This window comes from Bubalus kerabau, chromosome 2, assembly GCF_029407905.1.
Source record: "Bubalus kerabau isolate K-KA32 ecotype Philippines breed swamp buffalo chromosome 2, PCC_UOA_SB_1v2, whole genome shotgun sequence".
Classification (NCBI taxonomy): domain Eukaryota; kingdom Metazoa; phylum Chordata; class Mammalia; order Artiodactyla; family Bovidae; genus Bubalus; species Bubalus kerabau.
Window position 1 is genome coordinate 83,779,060 of NC_073625.1, and position 25,721 is coordinate 83,804,780.

General features: G+C 37.1%; 1 protein-coding gene across 2 annotated transcripts in view; it reads left to right on the forward strand.

Moving 5' to 3' along the window:
• Positions 1 to 25,721, forward strand: part of EPHA3 (EPH receptor A3) — a 412,248-nt gene that overhangs the window by 260,956 nt on the left and 125,571 nt on the right. For both annotated transcript variants that reach the window (XM_055567856.1, XM_055567857.1), the window contains exons 4-5: positions 9,456 to 9,611; positions 10,295 to 10,630. In XM_055567856.1, coding sequence (XP_055423831.1) covers positions 9,456 to 9,611; positions 10,295 to 10,630 — 492 coding nt within the window. The remainder of the gene's footprint in view (positions 1 to 9,455; positions 9,612 to 10,294; positions 10,631 to 25,721) is intronic.

The window sequence follows — 25,721 nt, forward strand, 5'->3', positions numbered from 1 at the left end:
ACAGGGTGACAATATACAGCCTTGAGGTACTCCTTTCCTTATATGGAACCAGTCTATTGTTCCATGTCCAGTTCTAACTGTTGCTTCCTGACCTGCATACAGATTTCTCAGGGGGAAGGTCAGGTGTTGTGATATTCCCATTCTCTTTCAGAATTTTCCACAGTTTGTGGTGATCCACACAGTCAAAGGCTTTGGTATAGTCAATAAAGCAGAAATAGATGTTTTTCTGGAACTCTCTTGCTTTTTAGATGATCCAGCAGATGTTGGCAATTTGATCGCTGGTTCCTCTGCCTTTTCTAAAACAAGCTTGAACATCTGGAAGTTCACAGTTCATATACTGTTGAAGCCTGGCTTGGAGAATTTTGAGCATTACTTTACTAGTATGTGAGATGAGTGACACTAGTCAGAAGGTTCTTGTTAAGAAGGAGAAACATGTCCTGTAGCAAGATGCATTGTTATTATATAATCATTAGTACAGAGCTTAAACAAGAGTCCACAATGCAGTACTTGGATGCAATCTCAAAAACAACAGAATGATCTTTGTTCGTTTCCAAGGTAAACCATTCAATATCACAGTAATGCAAATCTATGCCCTAACCAGTAATGCTGAAGAAGCTGAAGTTGAAAGGTTCTATGAAGACCTACAAGACCTTCCAGAACTAACACCCCAAAAGATGTCCTTTTAATCATAGGGGACTGGAATGCAAAAGTAGGAAGTCAAGAAATACCTGGAGTAACAGGCAAATTTGGCCTTGGACTACAAAATGAAGCAGGACAAAGGCTATAGGAGTTTTGCCAAGGAACACACTGGTCATAGCAAACACCCTCTTCTAACAACACACGAGAAGACTCTACACATGGACATCACCAGGTGGTCAATACCAAAATCATATTGATTATATTCTTTGCAGCCGAAGATGGGGAAGCTCTATAGAGTCAGAAAAAACAAGACTGGGAGCTAACTGAGGCTCAGATCATGAACTCCTTATTGCCAAATTCAGACTTAAATTAAAGAAAGTAGGGAAAACCACTAGACCATTCAGATATGACCTAAATCAAATCCCTTATAATTATACAGTGGAAGTGACAAATAGATTCAAGGGATTAGATCTGATATAGTGCATGAAGAACCATGGATGGAGATTCATGACATTGTACAAGAAGCAGTGATAAAGACTATACTCAAGAAAAAGAAATGCAAAAAGGCAAAATGGTTGTCTGAGAAGGCCTAACAAACAGCTGAGAAAAGAAAAGAAACCACAGGCAAAGGAGAAAAGGAAAGATGTACCCATTTGAATGCAACCAAAGAAAAGCAAGGAGAGATAAAAAAGCCTTCCTCAGTGAACAATGCAAAGAAATAGAGGAAAATAGTAGAATGGGAAAGACTAGAGATCTCTTCAAGAAAATCAGAGATACCAAGGGAAATTTTTATGAAAAGATGGGCATGATAAAGAACAGAAACAGTATGGACCTGACAGAAGCAGAAGATATTAAGAGGTGGCAAGAATACACAGAAGAACTGTACAAAAAAGATCTTAATGACCCAGATAATCACGATGGTGTGATCACTCACCTAGAGCCAGACATCCTGCAGTCAGAAGTCAAATGGGTCTTAAGAAGCGTCACTATGAACAAAGCTAGTGGAGGTGATGGAATTTCAGTTGACATATTTTGAATCCTACAATATGATGCTGTGAACATGCTGCACTCAATATGTCATCAAATTTGGAAAACTCAGCAGTGGCCACAGGATTCGAAAAGAGAACTAAGATCATGGCATCTGATCCCATCACTTCATGACAAATAGATTGGGAAACAATGGAAAGAGTGACAGAGATTATTTTGGGGGGTTCCCAAATCACTGCAGATGGTGACTGCAGCCATGAAATTAAAAGACACTTGCTTGCTCTGCTCCTTGGAAGAAAAGCTATGGCCAACCTAGACAGCACATTATAAAGCAGAGACATTACTTTGCCAACAAAGGTCCATCTAGTTAAAGCTAGTTTTTCCACTAGTCGTGTATAGATGTGAGAGTTAGACTATAAAGAAAGCAGAGCCCCAAAGAATTGATGCTTTTGAACTGTGGTGTTGGAGAAGATTCTTGAGAGTCTCTTGGACTGCATGGAAATCCAACCAGTCAATCCTAAAGGAAATCAGTCCTGAATGTTCACTGGAAGGACTGTTGCTGAAGCTGAAAGTCCAATACTTTGGCCATCTTATGGGAAGAACTGACTCATTGGTAAAGACTCTGATGCTGGGAAAGATTGAAGGCAGCAGAAGGGGATGACAGGATGAGATGGTTGGGTGGTATCTCCAATTCAATGGACATGAGTTTTAGTAAGCTCTGCGAGTTGGTGATGGACAGGGAAGCCTGGCGTGCTGAAATCTATGGGGTCGCACAGAGTTTGACACAACTGAGCAATTGAACTGAACAGAGCTTAAAGAAAAACATACCCTTGAGCAAGTCGGTTGTTTTGTTGCCTAATCATTAGTCTGGGCTTAAAGAAAGTTAGTCTTAAAGACTGTTATAACAACTCAGAGTTTAAGAAAAAACTTCTTATGTGACGAAGACAAAGCAACGTAGAAAAAGAGTTTGTTCTTTTCTCCTCCTAGACCCCTTGGCCCTGGACCCGTTCCAGAGCCCGTTCCTTGAGGGCCCCAGAATCCTTATTAACCCTGCCCGTTCCAGACCCCTTGGCCCTGGACCCGTTCCAGAGCCCGTTCCTTGAGGGCCCCAGAATCCTTATTAAGCTACCTAAGAATTAATTCTTTCACTTTGTTCTATTTTTTTTTTCTACCTAGGAAGTTCTAGGAATCCTAAAAATTTTGGTATGTGAAGTATTAACCTTGTAAAGTGTCTTGCCTGAAGAGTTTTTAGAAGATAGTTAATACCCATAATTTGATAATTAAAGAAATTGAAGTCCAGAGAGGACAATTGTTTGCAAGTTAATTATTTACTTAAAAATGCATTTCACCAACAGCTATACACTAGCTAGACACTATACGCTATACGTATACAGCTATATGTATATGCTATACGTATACAGCTATATGCTAGCTAGATAGGCAATACGCTAGACACTGGGCATTTAAAATGAGTAGTAAATCGCTCTTGTCTACATATTGCTCAGAGTCTAACATGGGAACAGATAATAAATTACTAAAGATGGAATTTCCAACTTATTTTAGAAGAGGAAGTGACCATCCCAACTACCTCATCAAAATTGGAGATGCCTGGTTGGTAACTTTGAGATAATACCTATTGAAAAGAAAAGACTAGATTAAAACCTACATTTCCTCTTTCCCAGTCTAGTGGTCTTACTGAAAGATTGCTGAAAAGACCTTGAAGTGTTTGGATATAAAGGCATAAAATCAGGGAGTTTCTTGGTGAAAATAACTTAAAAATGTTGTGTTGCAAAGTGTCTTAGCACTTACACTCTAATTCTCAAGTGAGAAGACCTGTTTCTAAAACAATAGTGCCACGTGGAATTAATAGGTCTCCTTTTAAAGCTAGGATTGTGAATTTTATCACTGTGACTGGACACAATAGAGTGTCTAGGTCATCTTAGGAGATCAATACATGTTTGTTTTTAGAAAGTGAATAAATGAAATCCAAACATTATGTGAACAAGTCTGATTCCTGGTAAATCCATCATGATATCCAGTAGGATTTGAGGAGGTGCTACCTCCCATTTTTAATGATTAATTTAGTTTCATGGATCATCCTACTTTGCTTCATCAAAGCCAAGGGTTCCTGCCCACAATTACCTAGTTCAAAAATTTCCATTACAACAAGGAGATCAAACATCTTTGGGACAGGAAAAAAAGAAGGTCAGCAGTTTGCCTCAACTTAAAAGATCTTACACTGTTTAATCACTCTTTGGTTTTTTACTACCCTGAGGCAGAAATCTATGAATAATTTTACCCGTGTTTGCCTAACAAGAACATGTACTACTGGGTTATCTGAGGAAAAATGTAAATCAGGTTTCTGTCATTTTGGCAGCAGACTTTGAATATGTGTATTTCCACTTCAGTTAAGTGTTACTTTAGTAGCTGGCCAACACAGAGAAGGCCTTAACTATACCACAGAAGTTTTTATTTTTTACTTTTTTAAATTTAAAACTTAAAGTTGGATAAATCTGAATTCATATTAATTTTTTACCATAATTTACCATTAGTGTGTGTACTCTGTTCTTTGATATTACGTAATAAGTTGACCAAGATGTCCTTTAAATAAGAAAGGTAAATAAAACACACTAACATATCTACTTTCTTCTTTCCACTTCTTATTTCTACGTGGTGGCTCAGTGGTAAGGAATCTGCCTGCGATGCAAGAGACACAGGTTCTTTCCTGGATTAGGAAGATCCCCTGGAGAAGGAAATGGCAACCCACTCTTGTATTCTTGCCTCGGAAATCCCATGGACAGAGGAGCCTGGCGAGCTACAGTCTGTGGGGTTGCAAAGAATCAGACAAAACTTAGTGACTAAACCACAACTATCACCACCACTTCTTACCTGGGTTTTATTTTTTTGAATACTGAACCTTCTCAGTTTCTAAAGTAATACATAGTGGGAGAAATGTGCACATCATTGCATTAGCGATTTTACATTCGAGGAAAAGAAGGAGATACTTTTAAATTACTATCATTGTTTTCCCTACCATAAGCAAAGATAATAAAACATAAGTATTCATCCCCTTTAGAGGTAATTTCAAATTTTTCCATGAGGATTTAAGAATGAAGAAGGTTTATTAGAAAGATTGGTATTCAAGCACAAGTTGATTTGTTACAAGGGAGGGAAAAAGTTTGAAGTAAGTATACTATGTAAAGAATTTCCCCTTATATATTTAAAGATAATGGTTCTTACCAGTATAATAATTTTATTAGTGAATATAAACTTTTCAGTCATACTCTCAAATTTGCTGAACAACCTGAGTGAAGGATTTAGAGATTCTGTTTGTATCAAGAAAAGGAAAATTTAATTGTATGCCTCCCACATATTGTGGGTCACCATGTTCTTAAAGTTGGCAGTCAACATCTGCCCTTTCATCAAAAGCACAATTGCTCATCTGCCCATAGTAATGTTACACTTCAATTAGATAGAAAATCCTGGAGAACAAGAGAACATCAGCTAAACTGAGGTCTTACTAACACTATATGACAAAAGACTTGCATTTGTTTAACTAAATGTTTTGCATTATATTTTTTAGATGAGTGTTCTCCAATGTCATACCACCAAGCCTAAATTGATCAGAAAATAATTTGCTTTAATGAATGATTTACATAAAATTAAAAGCAGATTTCTCTTGCTTGTTCAGACTATCATTGAATTTCTTTTATATTTTGGGCATGCTATTATTTCTGTTTGCGCTTCATTTGTTTATCCTGTAAAATAAGATTAATATCTACCTTGATTATTTCAATAGAAATGTTGTGTGATTCAATTGAGATGGTACATTTGAAAGTTCTTCATAAAGAGAAAAAGTGTCTACATTTAGGTTGTTACTGTAGAACCTATCTTTGTACTCAGGATAGAGTTATCATTCAATGAATACCTGTAAATAGATGATTAAGTCCTATCACCTATTAAATCCAGATAGCTACCAAGTTCCAGAAGATGCAGAGTAGAGTCTGTTCCTTACTGTGCCACCAAATATCCTGGATTTTCAGATGTAAAACACAGAGACTGACCATTGTGCTTTCTTAGGATCTTTTTAGTTCCATTAAGCTATGATTCCAGAGAAGGCAATGGAACCCCACTCCAATACTCTTGCCTGGAAAATCCCATGGACGGAGGAGCCTGGTAGGCTGCAGTCCATGAGGTCGTTAAGAATCAGACAGGACTGAGCGACTTCACTTTCACTTTCCACTTTCATGCATTGGAGAAGGAAATGGCAACCCACTCCAGTGTTCTTGCCTGGAGAATCCCAGGGTTGGGGGAGCCTGGTGGGCTGCCGTCCATGGGGTCACATGACTGAAGTGACCTAGCAGCAGTAGCAGCAAGCTATGATTCTGTGTAATTAATACATCTCAACTGAATTCTCTTTGTCTTTTTTATCATTTACTTATGCTTTCTGCTGCAAGAAAAAGAAAACTTGACCATAGTGACAACAAACAGGGTGTTACTTTTCAGACATTATAAGAAATCTTGAGTTGGTGCTTGCTTGGTCAGCAAAAGCAGTGTATACATCTCCCTAAGTTTCTTGGCCTATAACTTAGTGTCTCCTGTAACCATTATGCCCATAATCAAAACTAAAATAATGTAGATTGAGTGGTTTCAGTGCATCTGAATCATCTTGCTAGAAAAGAAACTGAAAGCTTTCATTAGATTTCTGTTTGTATCTCTTTAGCCATCTTTTTGGCCATAACTTTGGCCATCCACCCCAATTTGCAATGAAATCTGAGTTAGGGAGTATTTGGCAGAATGCAGTTCTGAACAAAATCAGGATTCTATTAACAAGCAGAAACAGGATTGGGATACTGGGTACCTAACCAACAGTGCCCACCATGTTCCTCTACTTAAGAGTTTATCTTTTCATGTTGATCCATTTGTGTATTTAATCCAATTTGTGTATTTAAAAATTAAAGCATTTAATCATGCTACTTATAGGCCAACTCCTACTATCTTTTCATAATCTTTCTCAAATGGGATTTCTTCTGTGTATTTCTTCCAACAGCTCAATCAGAATGAAATACTTGCTCCAGGTGGCCTGTGTTCTGTAAATTTCTGTTACCTGCTTTCACATAGCAAAGGCATTTTGGGGATGGACAAAATTAGGGATATTAATATCTTCAAGACTAAGAAGGAGCCCGGACAAAAGTTGATGACTGACAGATATTTATTAAACTGCATTGGCTCAGATGGTAAAGCATCTACCTGCAATTCAAGAGTCCTAGGTTTCATCCCTGGGGTGGGAATATCCCCTGGACAAAGAAATGGCACCCCAGTCCAGGATTCTTGCCTGGAGAATTCCATGGACAGAGGAACCTGGTGAGCTACAGTCCATGGGGTCACAAAGAGTCAGACGTGACTGAGCAACTAACACATATTACCTACCCTACTTTTACTGTTCTCATCTCCAAGGTTATTATTTACTCAAAATTAGATCAAGTCTGGTTATTAGCTCAAGTTATATTCTTAACTTTTAGGCTTAATAACTAGCTACTTTCAATACTACCAGAAATTCCGTGTTGTGGTGCTGTAGCTAACAAGTGATTATATGACTGTCTTGTCTTTTCTTTAAGTATCATATACATAGCCATTTATAATATTAACAAAAAATGATTGAGTGTTTAGTGAATACCTTTATGCTAAATGTTGTAAAAACCATAAAAGACTCAAACAAAAACAAAGAGATAAATTTACAAGCAAACAAAATAACAAAGTACCTTGGAACACTGCAACTTAATCTTTTAGAGACTCAGCAATGCCCTCTTGCAAATTCAAAGGCACTCAGTGATGAGCTAAATTGAAACCAGAAGTTAAATGCATAATTTGTTTAGACTTTATATCATTTCCCCCTGAGGCAATATGACACGAGATATGCGGGGACCTTCCTAATCAGTGTTTAAGGACAATGTTCAAAGTTTAAAATCCTAATCTAGGTTTGGTTATGGCTTCTTTTGTGGTTCAGCTGGTAAAGAATCTGCCTGCAATGTGGGAGACCTGGGTTTGATCCCTGGGTTGGGAAGATCCCCTGGAGAAGGGAAAGGCTACCCACTCCAGTATTCTGGCCTGGAGAATCCAATGGACTGTATAGTCCATGGGATCGCAAAGGGTTGGACACGACTGAGCAACTTTCACTTCACATACTCAAGTTTGGTTAGGGCAATAGAATTTGAGTGGCTCTCAATATAGAACCAAAAGTTATTCAATTTAATGTAATATGATTCTTAGTAGGAATTTGAAATCCGTAACACTAGATTAATGATTACTGTCATTTTGTTGTTTGTTGTTTAATTGCTAAGTCATGTCTGACCCCGTGGACTGTAGCCCGCCAGGCTCCTCTGTCCATGGGATTCTCCAAGCAAGAATACTGGAGTAGGTTGCCATTTCCTCTCCAGGGGATTTTCTCTACCCAAGGACTATTATTTTAAGTTAATCTAATTTTTTGCCTTGTCAATGTATTTTCCTCAGCAGTGCTATCTCCCAAGAAGTGTTCAATAGGAAGATACACTATTATACAGTGCGTTATCTTTCGATATGCATTTAGTGATTATAAAAGTTAAGATTTATTCTTACAGGTTTTATTTAAATGTAAATAACCTCTTATTCACAATATGAAGTTGATATTAACAATTTGGAATTCAATCATAATAATAGTCTATAGGGTCTATTCTCTAAGTGCTTTAAGCCATCAAATCTTAACAGTGTAGCTTTGAAATTGAGTTTTAGAGACTTAAGAAATTACTGCCTTCCAAAGATAATCTAGAAGAAATTAAAGCTAAAGATCCTGAATTTCTTCTTCAAAGAAATATCAAGGGATTTTTGTTAAGATTTTCGCTATGATTTCAGTTCTCACTGTAATTATGAAAATGGACCAAATGAAACAGTACATTTTAAATTTTATATCAGATTAAATGAAAATACTATAATGGAGACATTTCTGTAAAAGTTGTAAATAGATGGTGAATTCTAAATGGGCAGCTGAAATCAATATCTGGTAACCAATTCATTCAACTAAAAAAAAAAAAAAAAAAGAAAGAAAGATACATCATTCAGAGATACTACCAGGAAGAAAGATAACATGATTATTTTAAAAAGCTTTAATCCAGTAAATATTCACATGTATATTAGTTTAAATAGAAATTATACCTCTCTATGTATTTGAGATACAAATAAGGAAATATATTAAAATCTTTATCTTAGGCCATTACCAGAGAAGTTAAGGAATGACACTGTCAAGAGAGAACAAAAATGTCATTGCTCAGGAGATCCATATATAAAGAACCTTAAAATATAGACAAAGCCATGATTTCTTCCTTCAGTTTACAATTCATGAGAAGAAAATTGTTTACACATAAACTGATTAGAAAACAAGTGGGTATGTAATACAGTGCTAGCTGCAGAGTAGAGACTGTGCACATTGCGTCATGTTTAAAAAGGAAATGGCTGCATGATGACATGGCTTTGCTTTATTTTCTCCACAAATGGTCCAATGCCAAGTAAAGCTGTGAAAACATGAACTGGAAATTTCATCACACTCTAGTGCCAAAATAATCTGACTCTTGTGGGTTCCCCCCACCCCCCCCAACACTTGGTGCAAATACAAACATATACATGGAGAAACTATATTGGGCCACATTATTTGCTTCTGTGATTTCTGGGAAGAAAAAAAAAATGGATTTTATTCATGATAAATGCATGCCCTAGCCTCCTCAAATCTGTTTGATGTATTTTCAAGGATATACTTTGCAATTTATCACACAATTTTAAAAGAGGCATTTTGTTCATAGCTTGTCAGCCGGGCTTCTACAAGGCTTCAGACGGTAACATGAAGTGTGCTAAGTGTCCGCCTCACAGCTCCACTCACGAAGAAGGTTCCGTGAACTGCAGGTGTGAAAATAATTACTTCCGAGCAGACAAAGACCCTCCATCCATGGCTTGTACCCGTGAGTAGTTTTGCTGCAACCCATGCCTCCATGTTTGCTTTATTTACTTTTTTCTTCTTGTTACTGTATTTTTTGTTTTTAGCATTTGGCCCATTTCCTTCTGTTATCCATGTGCAAATTAAAAGCTTTCTCTGCTTCACTCTCCATGCTTGGCTCACCACAAATGCAACATTTATCACACAGAATGAATTAGTTTTTAAATCACTTCCTACAACAGGACCCCTAGAAAGAAAAAAAAAATCTATATCTTGTTTTAGATCTTGCATTATTTTGACAGGGTAGGGGAGGTTATAGGCATGGGATTTGTGTTTTTACTTTTCTATTCCCTCTTGTTATGTGTTGGTCATAGGTCACAGGGAAAAAGAACTAAGATTTATAAAACTAATTCTAAGGTTTTCATAACTATTCACAAGGGCATTGAATTTAGTGGTAGATTCCTTCCTTGGACTTCGTGAATGCATCTTCAACCTGGAGTCCAAACTCCCCCATTCACAGACTGGGGAGGACAGTCCTCTGGAATCCATGTGTCTATAATCTCCTCGATCCTCTAAGGACGAATTAAAAGTATAAAATAAAAGACAAGATGGTTATTTACCTCTTTCAGTTCCATTGTAAATTATCTATTTCCCTTGTAGTAGAAAACCAATGCGAGGCTCATTAATCTTTGTTGAACTACTTTGCAGGACCTCCGTCTGCACCGAGAAATGTGATATCTAATATAAACGAGACCTCGGTTATCCTGGACTGGAGTTGGCCCCTGGACACAGGAGGCCGGAAGGATGTTACCTTCAACATCATATGTAAAAAATGTGGGTGGAATGTAAAACAGTGTGAGCCGTGCAGTCCCAATGTCCGCTTCCTCCCTCGACAGTTTGGACTCACCAACACCACGGTGACAGTGACAGACCTCCTGGCACACACTAACTACACCTTTGAGATCGATGCCATTAACGGGGTGTCAGAGCTGAGCTCGCCACCAAGACAGTTTGCGGCAGTCAGCATCACAACTAACCAGGCTGGTGAGTACATGCTGGGCACTTCCTCTTTTGCCATCTCAGAGCCAAGTAACAGTTTCAACAGAAAAGAGTGGAAGAAAGGGCAGGCGAAAAAAAATGTGAAAAGGATATTCTCTTCTATCACTTTTGGACAGTGATGGTCCATTAACTAGCTCAATTTCATTCTTCAGAGTGAAAATAAATCACATTTGTTAGATAATTTTAAACTAGTATAATCCATCGCTTAACAATTTGAAAGCTTTTTAAATATTTGGGGCCCTGGAGATAGTACTTGTGGGGCTCCTTGCAACATTTCCCTATTTTCAAGAATTAAACAGAACATTGGCTCAAGCTTGGAAAAGCATATACAGGATATTTAAAGCTATAAATATCTTTACCTTAGTTATAGTTTTATCAGATCTTTGTATAGTTGATCAGTTATTTTGTGCTTCCCAGAATCTCTGAGTAGTATAGTTCAGACAGTTAAAACTCTCTGATTAATTAAAAAGAAGAAAATAAATCCATTTTATTTAATAGGCACAATTTGTATCTTAAAATTAAAAATATGGAATTTGAGGAGAAACTTTTAAAAAGAGATCTTGCTGGAAAACAGTTTTAATCACTGATATAAAAAATTTCCAGGTATATATTTTCTTGGTGATTTCACCAACTATATTTTCCTCTGACATTCTTTTCCTAATCAAAAAGAAAAGCTATACTGCCCGATCGTAAGCAAAAGGCCTTTAATGTAGAATGGAAAAATTAAGCACACAAAGGTCTCACTTTTTCCTTACATTCACAACATTTCTATTTTCTTTACAGTTAGTAAATCCTGTAAATTTACTCTTTAAATCTTCAATCACTCTTTAAATCTTCGATCACTCTTTAAATCTTCTTTTTGTGATTTTATTATGTTTTTTTTAACAGTTTGGTGTCCAGAACTGTTGATGGGGTTTTAGTTGCGATTCTCTCAAACATATAGAAGAGATACTTTTGTAGAGTATACAGAGACTTACCAGTGATATCCTTTTAAAATAAGGCAATCGTTTTTCAAAGATGATAACTAGGATGAATGAATAAAATGAAATCAACAAAGCTCGTGCAAAATTAAGCTGATAGATATTTGTTGTGCATAACTGTTGCTATAAGATAGCATAATTAGAGATACATTTCAAGCAATTCAATTCAGAGATATTATTGTATAATTTTTATGCAAGCAAAGAAACACTGGAGCCAAAAAGGGGGAAAGGAAGAAAAAGGGTGGCACTCTGAGGATGCTTCAGCCAGAACTACAGACCCTCATGTCTGTTCCCAGGGGCACTCTCCCTGAGCTGGAAGTTAGGATTGAATGTAAACTCAGCTTCTTTTCTGCATTTGGTTTAAATTATGGAAGTCCCCCAGCTCTCAAGAAAGATTTGTTCTTTGCTTTGAAGATATGAATACTGAATGTCAGAAGGAAAGGGAAAGGAAAGATGACTACATTTTATCAGCTAGAAGAGGTCTTAGAGCAGCCAGATAACTAGCCGGGGAACTCATCACTTTCTTTCACTTGTCTGACTCAGGGAATTTAGTTAAACTACCAAAGTACAAAAGTAGTATATCATCAGGATTAATATCCAGCAAATATGCACGAGTATGACTTTGCTGGTGGGTAAAATTGTGTACTTATTTCCACACTGGTTAAAAGCAAGTACAGTTACTTCTGTAGGTGAGCATAGAAATGTACTGTACTTGTTAATTCCTCAAGTACCCTGAGAAGGCCCCTAAACCCAATATATAAGGTCCCCCATTTTTCCCCCATAATCTAGCAATGAAGGGATAAATCCTGGCATTAGAGGCATTTCTATATCAGTACCTCAGTCCCCCTTCTTTCTCTCCCTTAATGCAGCAACCAAAATGATAAATCCTTGCATCACAGGGGTCTCTAGATCCCCGTGCTGGAACTCTTCCAACTTGAAGGCTCCATGTCCCTGCCATGCCAGTTGATAGGTGTTCTGAATATAACCCCTGGCAGAGTCCATGCTTAAATGTGTCTCTTTCTGATTCTAAACCCCTCTTTTGTTCCCACATTTTTTCTGTTCTCCTATATTGATGGAATTCTTATAATACTATTTGTCTCGTGGTAATAAATAAAGTTTATTTGTGGAAAAGACACGACTTTTTAGTGAAGTACACTTAATCATTATTTTAATCTTCCTTACTGAATCTGTAATCTCTCCCACTAGAAGGTACATCTCAGATCAAGCAACATATGCTTTTGTTTTGCTTCAGTTAATGATATTTAAACTTTGTAACTAATAATATTTAAAGACTGTAACTTAAGTTTATTTAACTGTCTTCCATGAGAGAAAAAAAAAAAAGATGAGTAATGTTGTTGCTATGTATCACATGATTACAGCTTCTCATATTCAATGAATGCAGGAATTTTAAGAAATTATAATTATGTGGCAAATGGCTTTCCTGAATCCCATATTTTACTCTGATTTACTACCTTGTTTAAAATAGGAGCATCAATCTGCGTTATAATTATCTCCCAAGTCAAACAGAAATGTATAAAAACAAGCAAGCTCTCCTTGCTTCCTATCTTATCATTGACCTCTGGCTTCCTGACAATGCATTTATCAGGAAACTAACAGTTCCAGATATATACAGTGAATGAATCTAGGTAAAGTGGCAACCAAGAGAAGACCAAGACTTTAAAAAATAAATGGGGTTGATACTTTGGCCCTCCCAGTTACAAATCACTGGGTAAGACAAAGATTCAACAGGGATGATATCAGTTACTTTTCCTAACCCCACTCTCATTTTTCAGAAAAATCACAAATATTTCTACAATATGTACCATGAGGCATTTTGTATATTTATTTCAGGGAGTCTGTGTCATTTTTGTGCCTGGGGAAGAAGAGGTCTTTGTTCCATCTTTAAATCCCTACGGTGAGATATATAAGCAAGATTAGAAGCAATGCCAGTTCTCCAGAGTGTTTCATTGTTTTGCTTTATTTTTGCTCTTGTGAAGGTTAATGGACTTGTAGCCTTGAGAAATGAGCTCCCTAACTCTAGAAAGATATGGCTATGACAGCTATGGTGCCTGGTGTTTAAATTCCTCCTATCCTCTCCATCTGACATGGCTATAAAGGGGAAACATGAATGTGTCCCTTTTCATTTACTTTGTGAGATTGAATTTGTTGATTTTTCTCTTGATTACATTGTAAATGCCATGTGATGACCACACGATAAGGCACCTTCTAAATTGTAGAGGATTATGTTGTAAATTCGGATGTTAGTTCCCAGCTCTTAATACTTTCACAAAGTATGTCAGTGAGATAAAAAGCATGGTCTCTACATAAAGATTATATCCATGAATCCATTACTCAAACACGTACAGAAAGAACTGCAGATTGCAGAACGAAAACCTGTAAAGTTATACCTTGGGGTAAATTGCTACTTCTTGTTTACTTCTTTGAATGAGTATATTTACCTTTCAGTTCTGGAAAAGTCATTCCACTAGTGGAATATTTGTCTATTTATTCTCAACTTGCATCATAGAACCTGCCCTTTCCCCACTATCCTATAGCATGTAACAATCTCAGACAAGAAGAGGGGACACTAAAGAGAATATACTGGCTTTCAAGTTTTGAGATCCACCTTACCCCCATTTTGTAAAAACTGAGATCCAAGAAGCTTTTTCAATTTTTTAATCAAGTTGTCAAACTTCTACTTAAGGCTCCCAAATCCAACTCCAGTTTCAACTTCATTCTCATGTTCTTTCTGTCATTCTATAATTCATGCCATATAGCTACAAAAAGAAATGCTGTCTTTGAGACAGAGGGGGACTTTCCTAGGAAAATCTGCCATAACCTGTGCCACCTACAATAAACTTAGTCTTTGCTTCTCAGTCATTTATCACAGAGTTTTTCAGGGGTATTCTGCAACAGATCTTCTTTATCATCTCCACTCTTCCCCAAATTTAATCTTATCCCTCACTCCCTCATTCTACACAGATGATTTTCCCTCTGAATCATTGTGATTTATAGCAAGAAATATATATTTGGTCTTGGTCCCAACTTGTGGCACAGAACTCCTAAAACTCAGGGAATTTCCTAAGTGATAAGAGCAATAAAGAGTATTTTGTTATACATTAAAAACCCCTTTCAGTCATAGTTGAGTTTACCTTAATAAGGTGAAGTTTGGAAGTTCACTTTGGAAAGCCCCTAAGGATGGTGGCTATTTGCCAGGGGAAGTGACCATGTGATTAGAGAATTGGAACTTTTAGCCTCTCCACTCCTCAACTTTGCCTCTGAGGAGGGTGGAGAGTCTTGTTGTTGTTGTTAAGTTGCTAGGTCATGTCCAACTCTTTGGACTGTCACATTTTATGAATTGTAACATGCTGGGCTCCTCTGTCCTCCACCATCTCCCGGAGTTTGTTCAAATTCATATCCATTGAGTCAGTGATGCTGCCTAACCATCTCATCCTCTGCCTCCCTCTTCTTTTGCCTTCAGTCTTTCCTAGGAGTGAGATCTTTTCCAATAAGTTGGCTCTTCGCATCAGGTGGCCAAGGTATTGGAGCTTCAGCATCAGTCCTTCCAATGAATATCCAGGGTTGATTTCCTTTAGGATTGACTGGTTTTATCTCCGTTACAGACCAAGGGAGGGCCAGAGATAGAGTTTAGTCATCACTGGTCAATTAGATAATCAATCATGCCTGTGTAATCAAGCCTCCTTAAAAACTCAAAGGACATGATTCAGAGAGTTTCTGGTAGATATGTTGTTAGGTAATGTGTCTGGAGAAAATTTTGAAATTCTCTGCCTTGTTCCCTGAATTTTGAAATTCAGTACCTTGCCCTGTTCATCTCTTCATCTGGTGGTTCCCAAGTTGCATTCTTTTATGTAATAAAGTATAGTAGGTAAAATGTATTTCTAAGTTCTGTGAGCTGCTCTAGTAAATTAATTGAACATTAATAGCAGGCCATGGAAACCTCTGATTTATACCTGGTGGGCCAAAAGCACAATAAAACTTAGACTTGAGATTAGTATCTGAAAGGGGGTTTGGGGAGGTCTTGTGGGACTAAAGCCCTTAACCTGTGAGATCTGATGCAAACTCCAGGTATTTAGTGTCAGAATTGAATTACATCGTAGGACACCCAACTGGTGTTGCAAGATTGCTTGGTGTGGAGAAAATCCCCACACATTCGGTGACCACAAGTGAAGTATTGTGTGGAAGAAACACACAGGAGAGTGTTTTTCACCTTACACTGCCTAACTTACTAAGACCATAAAGTTTAAAAGGGAAAATAAAATGCTAACATACTGGCTTTTCTAAATCTTATCCCTCCTGTTACTACACACTAACTCCCATTGACTCCTGATTCTAAAGAGTGTGCTCTCAAGCAAATCACTTCCCCTGCTAACATCTTAGACAAACATTCTTCTGGCTCTTTGTCTTTGCCTTTTATGTTACACAAGTCTTTTTCATCTTAGAGGAAGATACCAATGATTCCATAAGCATCTGCAACAACAATAAACACACACTCAAACACACACATACACACACGGGTGCACATTCCAAATTGCTTTACTCTCTGTGATTTTATCCTATTTTCTCCTATTTTTCAAACTAAGCTTAGATATTTTCATAAAGTAATCCTTTCTTCTGTCTTGTTCTCTCATTCAGAGTCCAGTCTGGTTTCTGTCCTCACTCTACAAAAGTGCCTTCCTGAGAATCAGTTATAATTTCCTGTTTGCATCTTTCTGTTAAAGTGAATGCAATTGTTAGGAGAAGTGTGGATTTCATAAAGGCCTGCACCTTGTCTTGGGCTTTCCTGGTGGCTCAGCTGGTAACGAATGCGCTTCCCAGTGCAAGATGTACAAGAGACGTGGGTTCCTTCCCTGGGTCAGGAAGATTCCCTGGAGAAGGAAATGGCAACCCACTCCAGTATGCTTGCCTGGGAAATTCCATGACTGAAGGAGCCTGGCTGGCTACAGTCCATGTGGTCGCAAAATGCTGGACACGACTGAGAACACATGCCTTGGATCTTGCCTATGTTCACATTTGTGATTCTCAGACTTCAGACAGGGCCTTCTATCATCTTGTATTCACTCAAATGTTTATTGATGAATGGAAATGTCCACCATCCAACAATGAAAACATTGATTCTCAAACCACTCTTTCTCCTTAATTTTTTTTTTGCTCTGTTAATGGGACTGCCATTTTCCTCAGTTTACTAGTTTCTAACACTTTTTCAAGTGTCATCTTTGGTTCATCTTCTACATTTAACATTTAAGAAGTACTCACATGCTACTGATTTTTCCTTTGAATTGTTTTGGGTATTCATACTCCACACTTAGTGTAAGATTTTAAGGTTCTTGGTCATAAAGTTTATAAATAAAGAATACCATGAAATATAATAATCCTCCTTTAATTATTTTGAGATTCCAAAATAAAAGAGAATTTGACTTAACTATGTTAATTTAAATCAGAATATCATGTTGCTCAACAACCTCTTTCCACTGAGCAATTTGTAAAAAGGGTTAATGGATCAACCAGTATATTTCAGTGCAGAAGATACTATATAACGAAATGAGTTAAGAAGTGGTGATTAAAGGATTTTAGGAAACCTTTGGACAAAACAGTTTAGATGTACTTTGAAAAATAGAAATAAATCAAATAAAGGTCACGTATATATATATTGGAATTGAATTTCCTGGGTAGTAGGACATCTAGACTGAGACAAGGAAAAGGATCTTGTTTAAGGATAAAAGAATATCAGGTTGAACATGCAATGAAGGCCCAGCAACTGGTAGTAGGTAGTGAGCTAGTGAATGGAAACATATTAAAAGTGAAGAGTAACCTCATTCAATCTGTTTTAAGAAGCTTAATTTTAACAAGAGCAGGGAATATTGTCAATAAATATAATTCTTCACATGTGAATGCCTGAATTATAGTGAAAGAATTACATCATTGGATTTAAATGAGTATTTGTATTATCTGCAATTATAATTCCAAAATATAAAGTGGCATTTAAAAATTTCTTGCCCTACATTCCACCAAAAAAAAAAAAAAAAAGTTTTAGGAATCCTTAGTCTTTTCCTATTTAGATTCTTGATTGCCAGATTGTTGACATTAAAGTACCATAAGTCTTGGAATTTTTTGCTTGCAGTCATACAACTGACTAAAGACTTGTCATGAGGAGGAGGTAAATACCATTGTGCTTCACTCTGTTTACAATAGTTGAAAAATATGTCCCTCCATTCCCTGGGTCCTGGTATCACTCCAGTATTTTCTTTTTCAACATATCCCTAAACTTTGAATTTTTTGTTCTAGGCATGCATTTTTTAATGTTTTTTCTAGTTCCATTTACATTTTTTTTTTCCTCTGTGAAGACTATCTTGACTCCTGTACTTCCCTGGAGTAAATGGACTTGTCTCTCCTCTTCCAATTTATCCTACTGGAGTTCTATATATGAGTATATATATGAAAAATATAAATATATATATATGTGTGTGTGTATAGTTTTATCATAAAATTCAATTTGTTCACATGTATGAAAGTCTTGCAAATAGTACCAATGTACACAGTATGTGTATATACTTTAAGCCAGGGCTCCCCAACCCCAGGGTCGTGGACTGGTACTGGTCTGTAGCCTGTTAGGAACCAGGCTGCACAGTAGGAGGTAAGCAAAGACAAGTAAGCTGAGTTTCATCTGTATTTATTTGAAGCTCTGCATTACTCTCATTACTGCCTGAGCTCAGGAAAACAAGCTCTGGGTTCTCCCTGATGCTGCATTATGGTGAGCTATATAATTATTTCATTACATATCACAAAGAAATAATAATAGAAATAAAGTGCACAATAAGCAGAATCCACTTGAATCATCCAGTAACCATCCCACCCCACTCTGTCCATGGAAAAATTGTTTTCCAGGAAACTGGTCTCTGGTGCCAAAAAGGTTGGGAATCAGTACCTTAAGCCAGATTTCCTAAAAATTAATATTTTACTATATTTGCTCTATCATACTCTCCCCCATCACCTTCTGTGTAAGTAGATACTTATTTCTAAACCACTTGAGGGTAGATTGCAGATATCATGCCCCTTTACTCCTAAATACTTCATTGTGAACTTCCTAAAGTACAACCTCAATAAATTTGTCAAAATCAGGACATTCACATCCATCCATATCATGATCTTATCTGCAGATATTAATCAATTTTGGTCAGTTCTTCTATGATGTCCCTTTGGCAAAAATAAACTGATGTTTTGTTTACCTTCAGCTTCTATCTATAACATAGTTCTTATCTACAGTAATGAATAAATTAGCCATTTTCTGTAAATTAAGCCAGATACAAAAATAAGAAGGGAAAAGGAATCAATAGTTATGGTAGGATTTTTTCAGGTGCTTGATATCTCTCTAGGAGTTTCATTGCTACCACCCCAGTGAAAAATGACTGGTAAACAATATTATTAAAAAAACAGAAGGCTTGACTTAATTTTATTTAGATTTCCTGTTGAAGGACCATTACTTTATGCAAAGAAGGGTAGCATCTAAGAAACTTCCTGATATAAGGAAAACATTCTTAGCCTTGGCTCTAACCAGAATAGCCTCTATCATCCACTTAATGTGCTTAGTCGCTCGGTTAGTTCAGTCACTCAGTCGTGTCTGAATATTTGCAACCCCATGGACTGCAGCATGCCAGGCCTTCCTGGCCATCACTAACTCCTGCAGCTTACTCAAACTCATGTCCATCGAGTCAGTGATACCATCCAACTATCTTATCCTCTGTCATCCACTTCACCTCCTGCCTTCAATCTTTTCAGAATCAGGGTCTTTTCAAATGGGTCAGTTCTTCACATCAGGTGGCCAAAGTATTGGAGTTTCAAGCTTCAACATCAGTCCTTCCAATGAACATTCAGGGCTTGTTGCCTTTAGAATGGACTGGTTTGATCTCCTTGCAGTCCAAGGGACTCTCAAGAGTCTTCAACACCACACTTCAAAAGCATCAATTCTTAGGTGCTCAGCTTTCTTTATAGTCCAAACTCTCACATCCATACATGACTACTAGAAAAACTGTAGGTTTGACTGGATGGATATTTGCTGGCAAAGTAACATCTCTTCTTTTTAATATGCTGTCTAGGTTGGTCATAACTTTTCTTCCAAGAGCAAGTGTCTTTTAATTTCATGGCTGCAGTCACCATCTGCAGTGATTTTGGAGCCCCAAAATATAAAGCCTGTCACTATTTCCACTGTTGCCACATCTATTTGCCATGAAATGATGGGACCAGATGCCATGATCTTAATTTTCTGAATGTTGAGTTTTAAGCCAACTTTTTCACTCTCGTCTTTCACTTTCATCAAAAGGCTCTTTAGTTCCTCTTTGCTTTCTGCCATAAGTGTCATGTCATCTGCATATCTGAAGTCGCTCTGTCAGGTCCAACTCTTTGCGATTCCAGGGCCTGTAGCTTGTCAGACCCTTGTCTTTGAGGATTTTCCAGACAAGAATACTAGAGTGGAATTCCATTTCCTTCTCCAAGGGATCTTGCCAAACTAGGGATCAAACTTATGTCTCCTGCATTGCAGGCAGATTCTTTACTATCTGAGCCACCAGGGAAGCCCAATTAATTTAATGATCAAAGGCAAATGTCTTTTTTTTTCCAGTTAAAAATTACTATCCATCATATAAAGGGATTGAACTGGAAATCCACTAGTAAATTTTCTGTTTTATTTACTTTTTGTGATTGAGGACTATAGTTTAGAACTTTGTTACTGGTACAATTTAAATTAGCCAATACATTTTTTGACCTTTAAGCACACATATCAGCTTACTTCCTCTAAAGGTCTTTAAAACTTACTAGTACTCGTGCCTGGAAAATCCCATGGATGGAGGAGCCTGGTAGGCTGCCACCTATGGGGTCGCACAAAGTCGGACACAACTGAGAGACTTCACTTTCACTTTTCACTTTGATGCATTGGAGAAGGAAATGGCAACTCACTCCAGTGTTCTTGCCTGGAGAATCCCAGGGACGGGGGAGCCTAGTAGGCTGCCATCTATGGGGTCGCACAGAGCCGGACACGACTGAAGTGACTTAGCAGCAGCAGCAGCAGCAGCAACAGCTTATATGTTTGTTACATGCTATTTCACAGAAAAAGGTAACAGCATCTATGAATAGGAGAAATAGTTTAATATATCTTGAATAAATAATGCACATTTCAGAAATGAGCACTTTGGCTACATTTAGAAGCTAGTTAAATTTTTATTTGTTGATAAAAGCAGATATTTTTAAATCTTCTTTATTCTGGAGTTTATTTACTCTGTCCACATTGTTGTTCCTTTGGGATTTAGAAGAAGCATTTATAGATATGACAGAGGAATGTCTCGTATCAAAGACAGCCAAGCAGGCTTTAGAAGTGTTGAAGAAGCAAACATTTCAAAATAAAAGTGGAAAAAGCTTACAGCTTGGATCTGCTATTAAAGTATGGACACATATTGATATAGCCTCTATAGAAATGTATGTGGCCATGTAGTTATGTACCCTGGAAGTAGACATCAGATCATCTACATGCCTTCTCTCTGAGCGTGAAGAAAGGTGTTTTATAGCATCAGTATAGTAAATTAGAAAGTCAAAATATATTGAAAATCAGCTACAAAATAGAGAAAATAAGATTCCAGTAATGAACTCTGATGAATCCTCCTCTTGTTGTTTCATGTGTGTGATTAATAAACCCTAAGAATTGCAGCCTTACCTTTTATTTCTCACAACAAACAAGTGAGGTCTGAATCGAGCCCAGAGATAACAAGTGAATATATACATTGTAATTTCCATTGTGCGTTTTGCTTGTGTGGTAACTTAGCTTCTCTTTCTGATTTGAAATCAAGGCAGAGACCTGTGCATCTGGGAATATATTCTGCCATGATGTGTCCTAGTGTGCCTGAAGCCTTCCACATCATTTAACACATTAATGATGCCTTTCAGCCATCACACCCTGGTATGGAGGCATATTACATATCTGCAGCATGAACAATAAGCTGAACAAAAGCACAGCCATATATTGTCCTGACAGTTATTCAGAACCTTTTTGTGAGCTTAAAGTCACAACTGTATGGAAAACGAGCAAATGGAGACAGTTTGGGGGCTTCCAGGATCTATATTGAAATCTCATCCCATTTTCATTTCTAATTACAGTGAATGAAGCAGACTTGTGTCTAGAGAATTATGGTTACTCTTTTCCTGCTGACTTCTAAAAGGTGCTCATAAGAACAGAAATAACAACAACCAGCTAGAGAAAACATGGTATTATCTAAAGCACTTAGCGTTACAAAGTATGATATGAGAACTATATACAATATCTTGAAATAACTTATAATAGAAAAAGAATGTGAAAAAGAATGTGAAAAAGAATGCATATACACACACAGACCTCCCTGTCCGTCACCAACTCACAGAGTTTGCTCAAATTCATGTCCTTTGACTCGGTGATACCATCCAACCATCTCATCCTCTATCATCCCCTTCTCCTCCTGCCTTCAGTCTTTCCCAGAATCAGGGTATTTTCCAATGAGTCAGTTCTTCACATCAGGTGGCCAAAGTATTGGAGTTTCAGCTTCAGCATCAGTCCTTCCAATGAATATTCAGGACTGATTTCCTTTAGGATGGACTGGTTGGATCTCCTTGCAGTCCAAGGGACTCAAGAGTCTTCTCCAACACCACAGTTCAAAAGCATCAGTTCTTCGGCTCTCAGCTTTCTTTATAGTCCAACTCTCATACCCATACATGACTACTGGAAAAACCATAGTTTGACTAGATGGATTTTGTTGGAAAAGTAACATCTCTGCTTTTTAGTATGCTGTCTAGGTTGGTCATAGCTTTTCTTCCAAGGAGCAAGAGTCTTTTAATATCATTGTTTCAGTCACCTTCTGCAGTGATTTTGGAACCCAAAAAAATAAAGTCTGCCACTGTTTCCACTGTTTCCCCATCTATTTGCCATGAAGTGATGGGAACAGATGCCATGATCTTTGTTTTCTGAATGTTGAGTTTTAAGCCAGCTTTTTCACTCTCCTGTTTCACTTTCATCAAGAGGTTCTTTAGTTCTTCTTCACTTCCTGCCATAAGGGTGGTGTCATCTGCATATCTGAGGTTATGGATATTTCTTCCAGCAATCTTGATTCCAGCTTGTGCTTCATCCAGCCTAGTGTTTTTCATGATGTACTCTGCATAAAAATTAAATAAGCAGGGTGACATTATACTGCCTTGACATATTCCTTTCCTGATTTGGAACTAGCCTGTTGTCTCATGTCCAGTTCTAACTGTTGCTTCTTGACCTGCATATAGATTTCTCAGGAGGCAGATCAGGTGGTCTGCTATTGCCATCTCTTTAAGAATTTTCCACAGATTGCTGTGATCTACACAATCAAAGGCTTTGGCATAGTCCATAAACCAGAAATAGATGTTTTTCTGGAACTCTCTTGGTTTTTCAATGATCCAGTGGATGTTGGCAATTTGATATCTGGTTCCTCTGCCTTTTCTAAATCCAGCTTGAACACCTGGAAGTTCACGGTTGATGTACTGTTGAAGCCTGACTTGGAGAATTTTGAGCATTAATTTGCTAGCATGTGAGATGAGTGCAATTGTGCAATTCAACATTCTTTTGCATTTCTTTTCTTTGGGATTGGAATGAAAACTGACCTTTTCCAGTCTTGTGGCCACTGCTGAGTTTTCCAAATTTGCTGGCATATGGAGTGCAGCACTTATAGTATTTGAAATAGCTCAACTGGAATTCCATCACTTTCTCTAGCTTTGCTCATAGTGATGCTTCCTCAGGCCCACCTGACTTTGCATTCCAGGATGTCTGGCTCTTGGTGAGTGATCACACTATTGTGCTTATCTGGGCCATGAAGATCTTTCTGTATGGTTCTTCCATGTATTGTTACCACTTCTTAATATCTTCTGCTTCTGTTAGGCCCATACCATTTCTGTCCTTTATCAAGCCCATCTTTGCATGAAATGTTCCCTTGGTATCACTAATTTTCTTGAAGAGATCTCTAGTGTTTCCCATTCTATTGTTTTCCTCTCTTTCTTTGCACTGATCACCGAGGAAGGCTTTCTTATCTCTCCTTGCTATTCTTTGGAACTCTGCATTCAAATGGTTTATCTTTCCTTTTCTCCTTTGCCTTTAGCTTCTCTTCTTTTCTCAGCTATTTGTAAGGCCTTCTCAGACAACCATTTCGCCTTTTTGCAGTATACATATATATATATATGTGTGTGTGTGTGTGTGTGTGTGTATACACATATAAAACTGAATCACTTTGTTGTACACATGAGCCATTACAAGTCAACTATACTTCAGTTAAAAAATAAAAATTGAGGGCTTACCTGATGGCTCAGTGGTAATCTGCCTACTGATGCAGGAGATGCAAGTTCAGTCTCTGGATTGGGAAGATCCCCTGGAGAAGGAAATGGCAACCTATTCCAGTATGCTTGCCTGGAGAATCCCTTTGACAGAAGAGCCTGGTGGGTTACATACAGTCCATGGAGTTGCAAAGTTTGGATATGACTTAGCAACAAAATACACACACACACACACATAAATCAATGAATTGATTCAAATTATTTTTTTAAATTGCAAAAGAAGAAATATCCATTTAATGCTAACTTTGTATTCACTGACTCTTTCCCAGAGCAAAAAATAAATATGTATTTTATAGAAATCTTTGTATTGCTGTTGTTCCCCCAAAATAAGAATTTCTAGTATCAAAACACATTGAAGATAACAATTTATCTTTAAATATATTCTACCCCTCTAGAGTTAAGCTGAATATTGAAGATCCTTTGGGAATAATTGCAATATGTGCAAATAATTGAGAAATTGAATAAATGCAAATACTTAGAAGAAAAAGATGCTCTGATGTTCAAAGCAAAAATCCTACTACCACTAGTCAAACTCTTTCTTTATAAACTCTTAATTATATTTCAGTATCTTCAAAAACTATCTTCCTGTTAATAACTATAATGTAGCCCAGCATTCTCACTTTATAATCCTATCCATACAGCACCATTGTCCAAATTGGAAAAAAATCACCCCTTCCTCAGGGGACTATATCACCATAAAATTGCTGTGATAAGTATTCAATTAAAAGAATTATTATGTATGGCATCCCCTTGTACTGGGGCCCTAAAACTCTATAATAGTCACTCTAAACCAAACAATGCTGAGGCCAAAAAATGGGAAACTCATATTTTCTACCTCATTTCACCCGTAATAATTGCTGATCTAAATCCTCTTGATATGATTAACACTACACTATAGTCTATTACATAATTATCTAATTTAATCCTGATAACAATTTTATGACTATAAGTGGTTAAATGTCTTGCCTACAGTTCTACATCTCCAAAGTTCCTTAAGTGTTAGGATTTTTTTTCCCCCTATGGCTTTGCATAATTAAGACTGAAAAAATAAATCTGTAAAGATGGTTACCATATTATTGTAATTTATGACTACCTGGAACATAGATAGTTCGATTGTTTTCCTTTGAAGTCAAAATTTCATGTAATTTGAGCAATCTTGATAAGAAATTAAATCTGAATCCTTATTGGCAAGTTATTTATCCAAATCTTTCTTGCCAAAACCAAACAATAAAAACTCTTCTAAAATAGCTTTGAAAGATTACATTTACTACCGGCCAATGTTAATTTAAAATCATTTATCTTCACAGTTTGTTATCAAGAAGTAAACTCAAAATAGTTTTCATTTTCATTCCAGTAGGAAAAAAATAATTATAACAAACCTTCAGAGAGAAAATCTGTGTCTTGTCACAATTTTGTCCAAGAAATAGCTTTAAAGTGGAGCTGTATGTTAGGGCAGGAAGAGTTCTAGAATGTATATCACCAGAGGTGGATACTCCTCTCTGCTCCCACTCTTGTTTGGGCCACTGAGTAGGTCACTTTTATCAGTGCTATTGTTTTTCTCTTTCCTGAAACTCAACAGTTGGACTGGATAACTTCTAAGTTTCTTTACAGTTGTGTATTCTAGGGAACTAAATTGATGCAAAATATATCATGTTTTTATGGGGAAAATGTTCAGTACTTGCTTACAATTGAAACAAATATGTGTTCAAAAAAAT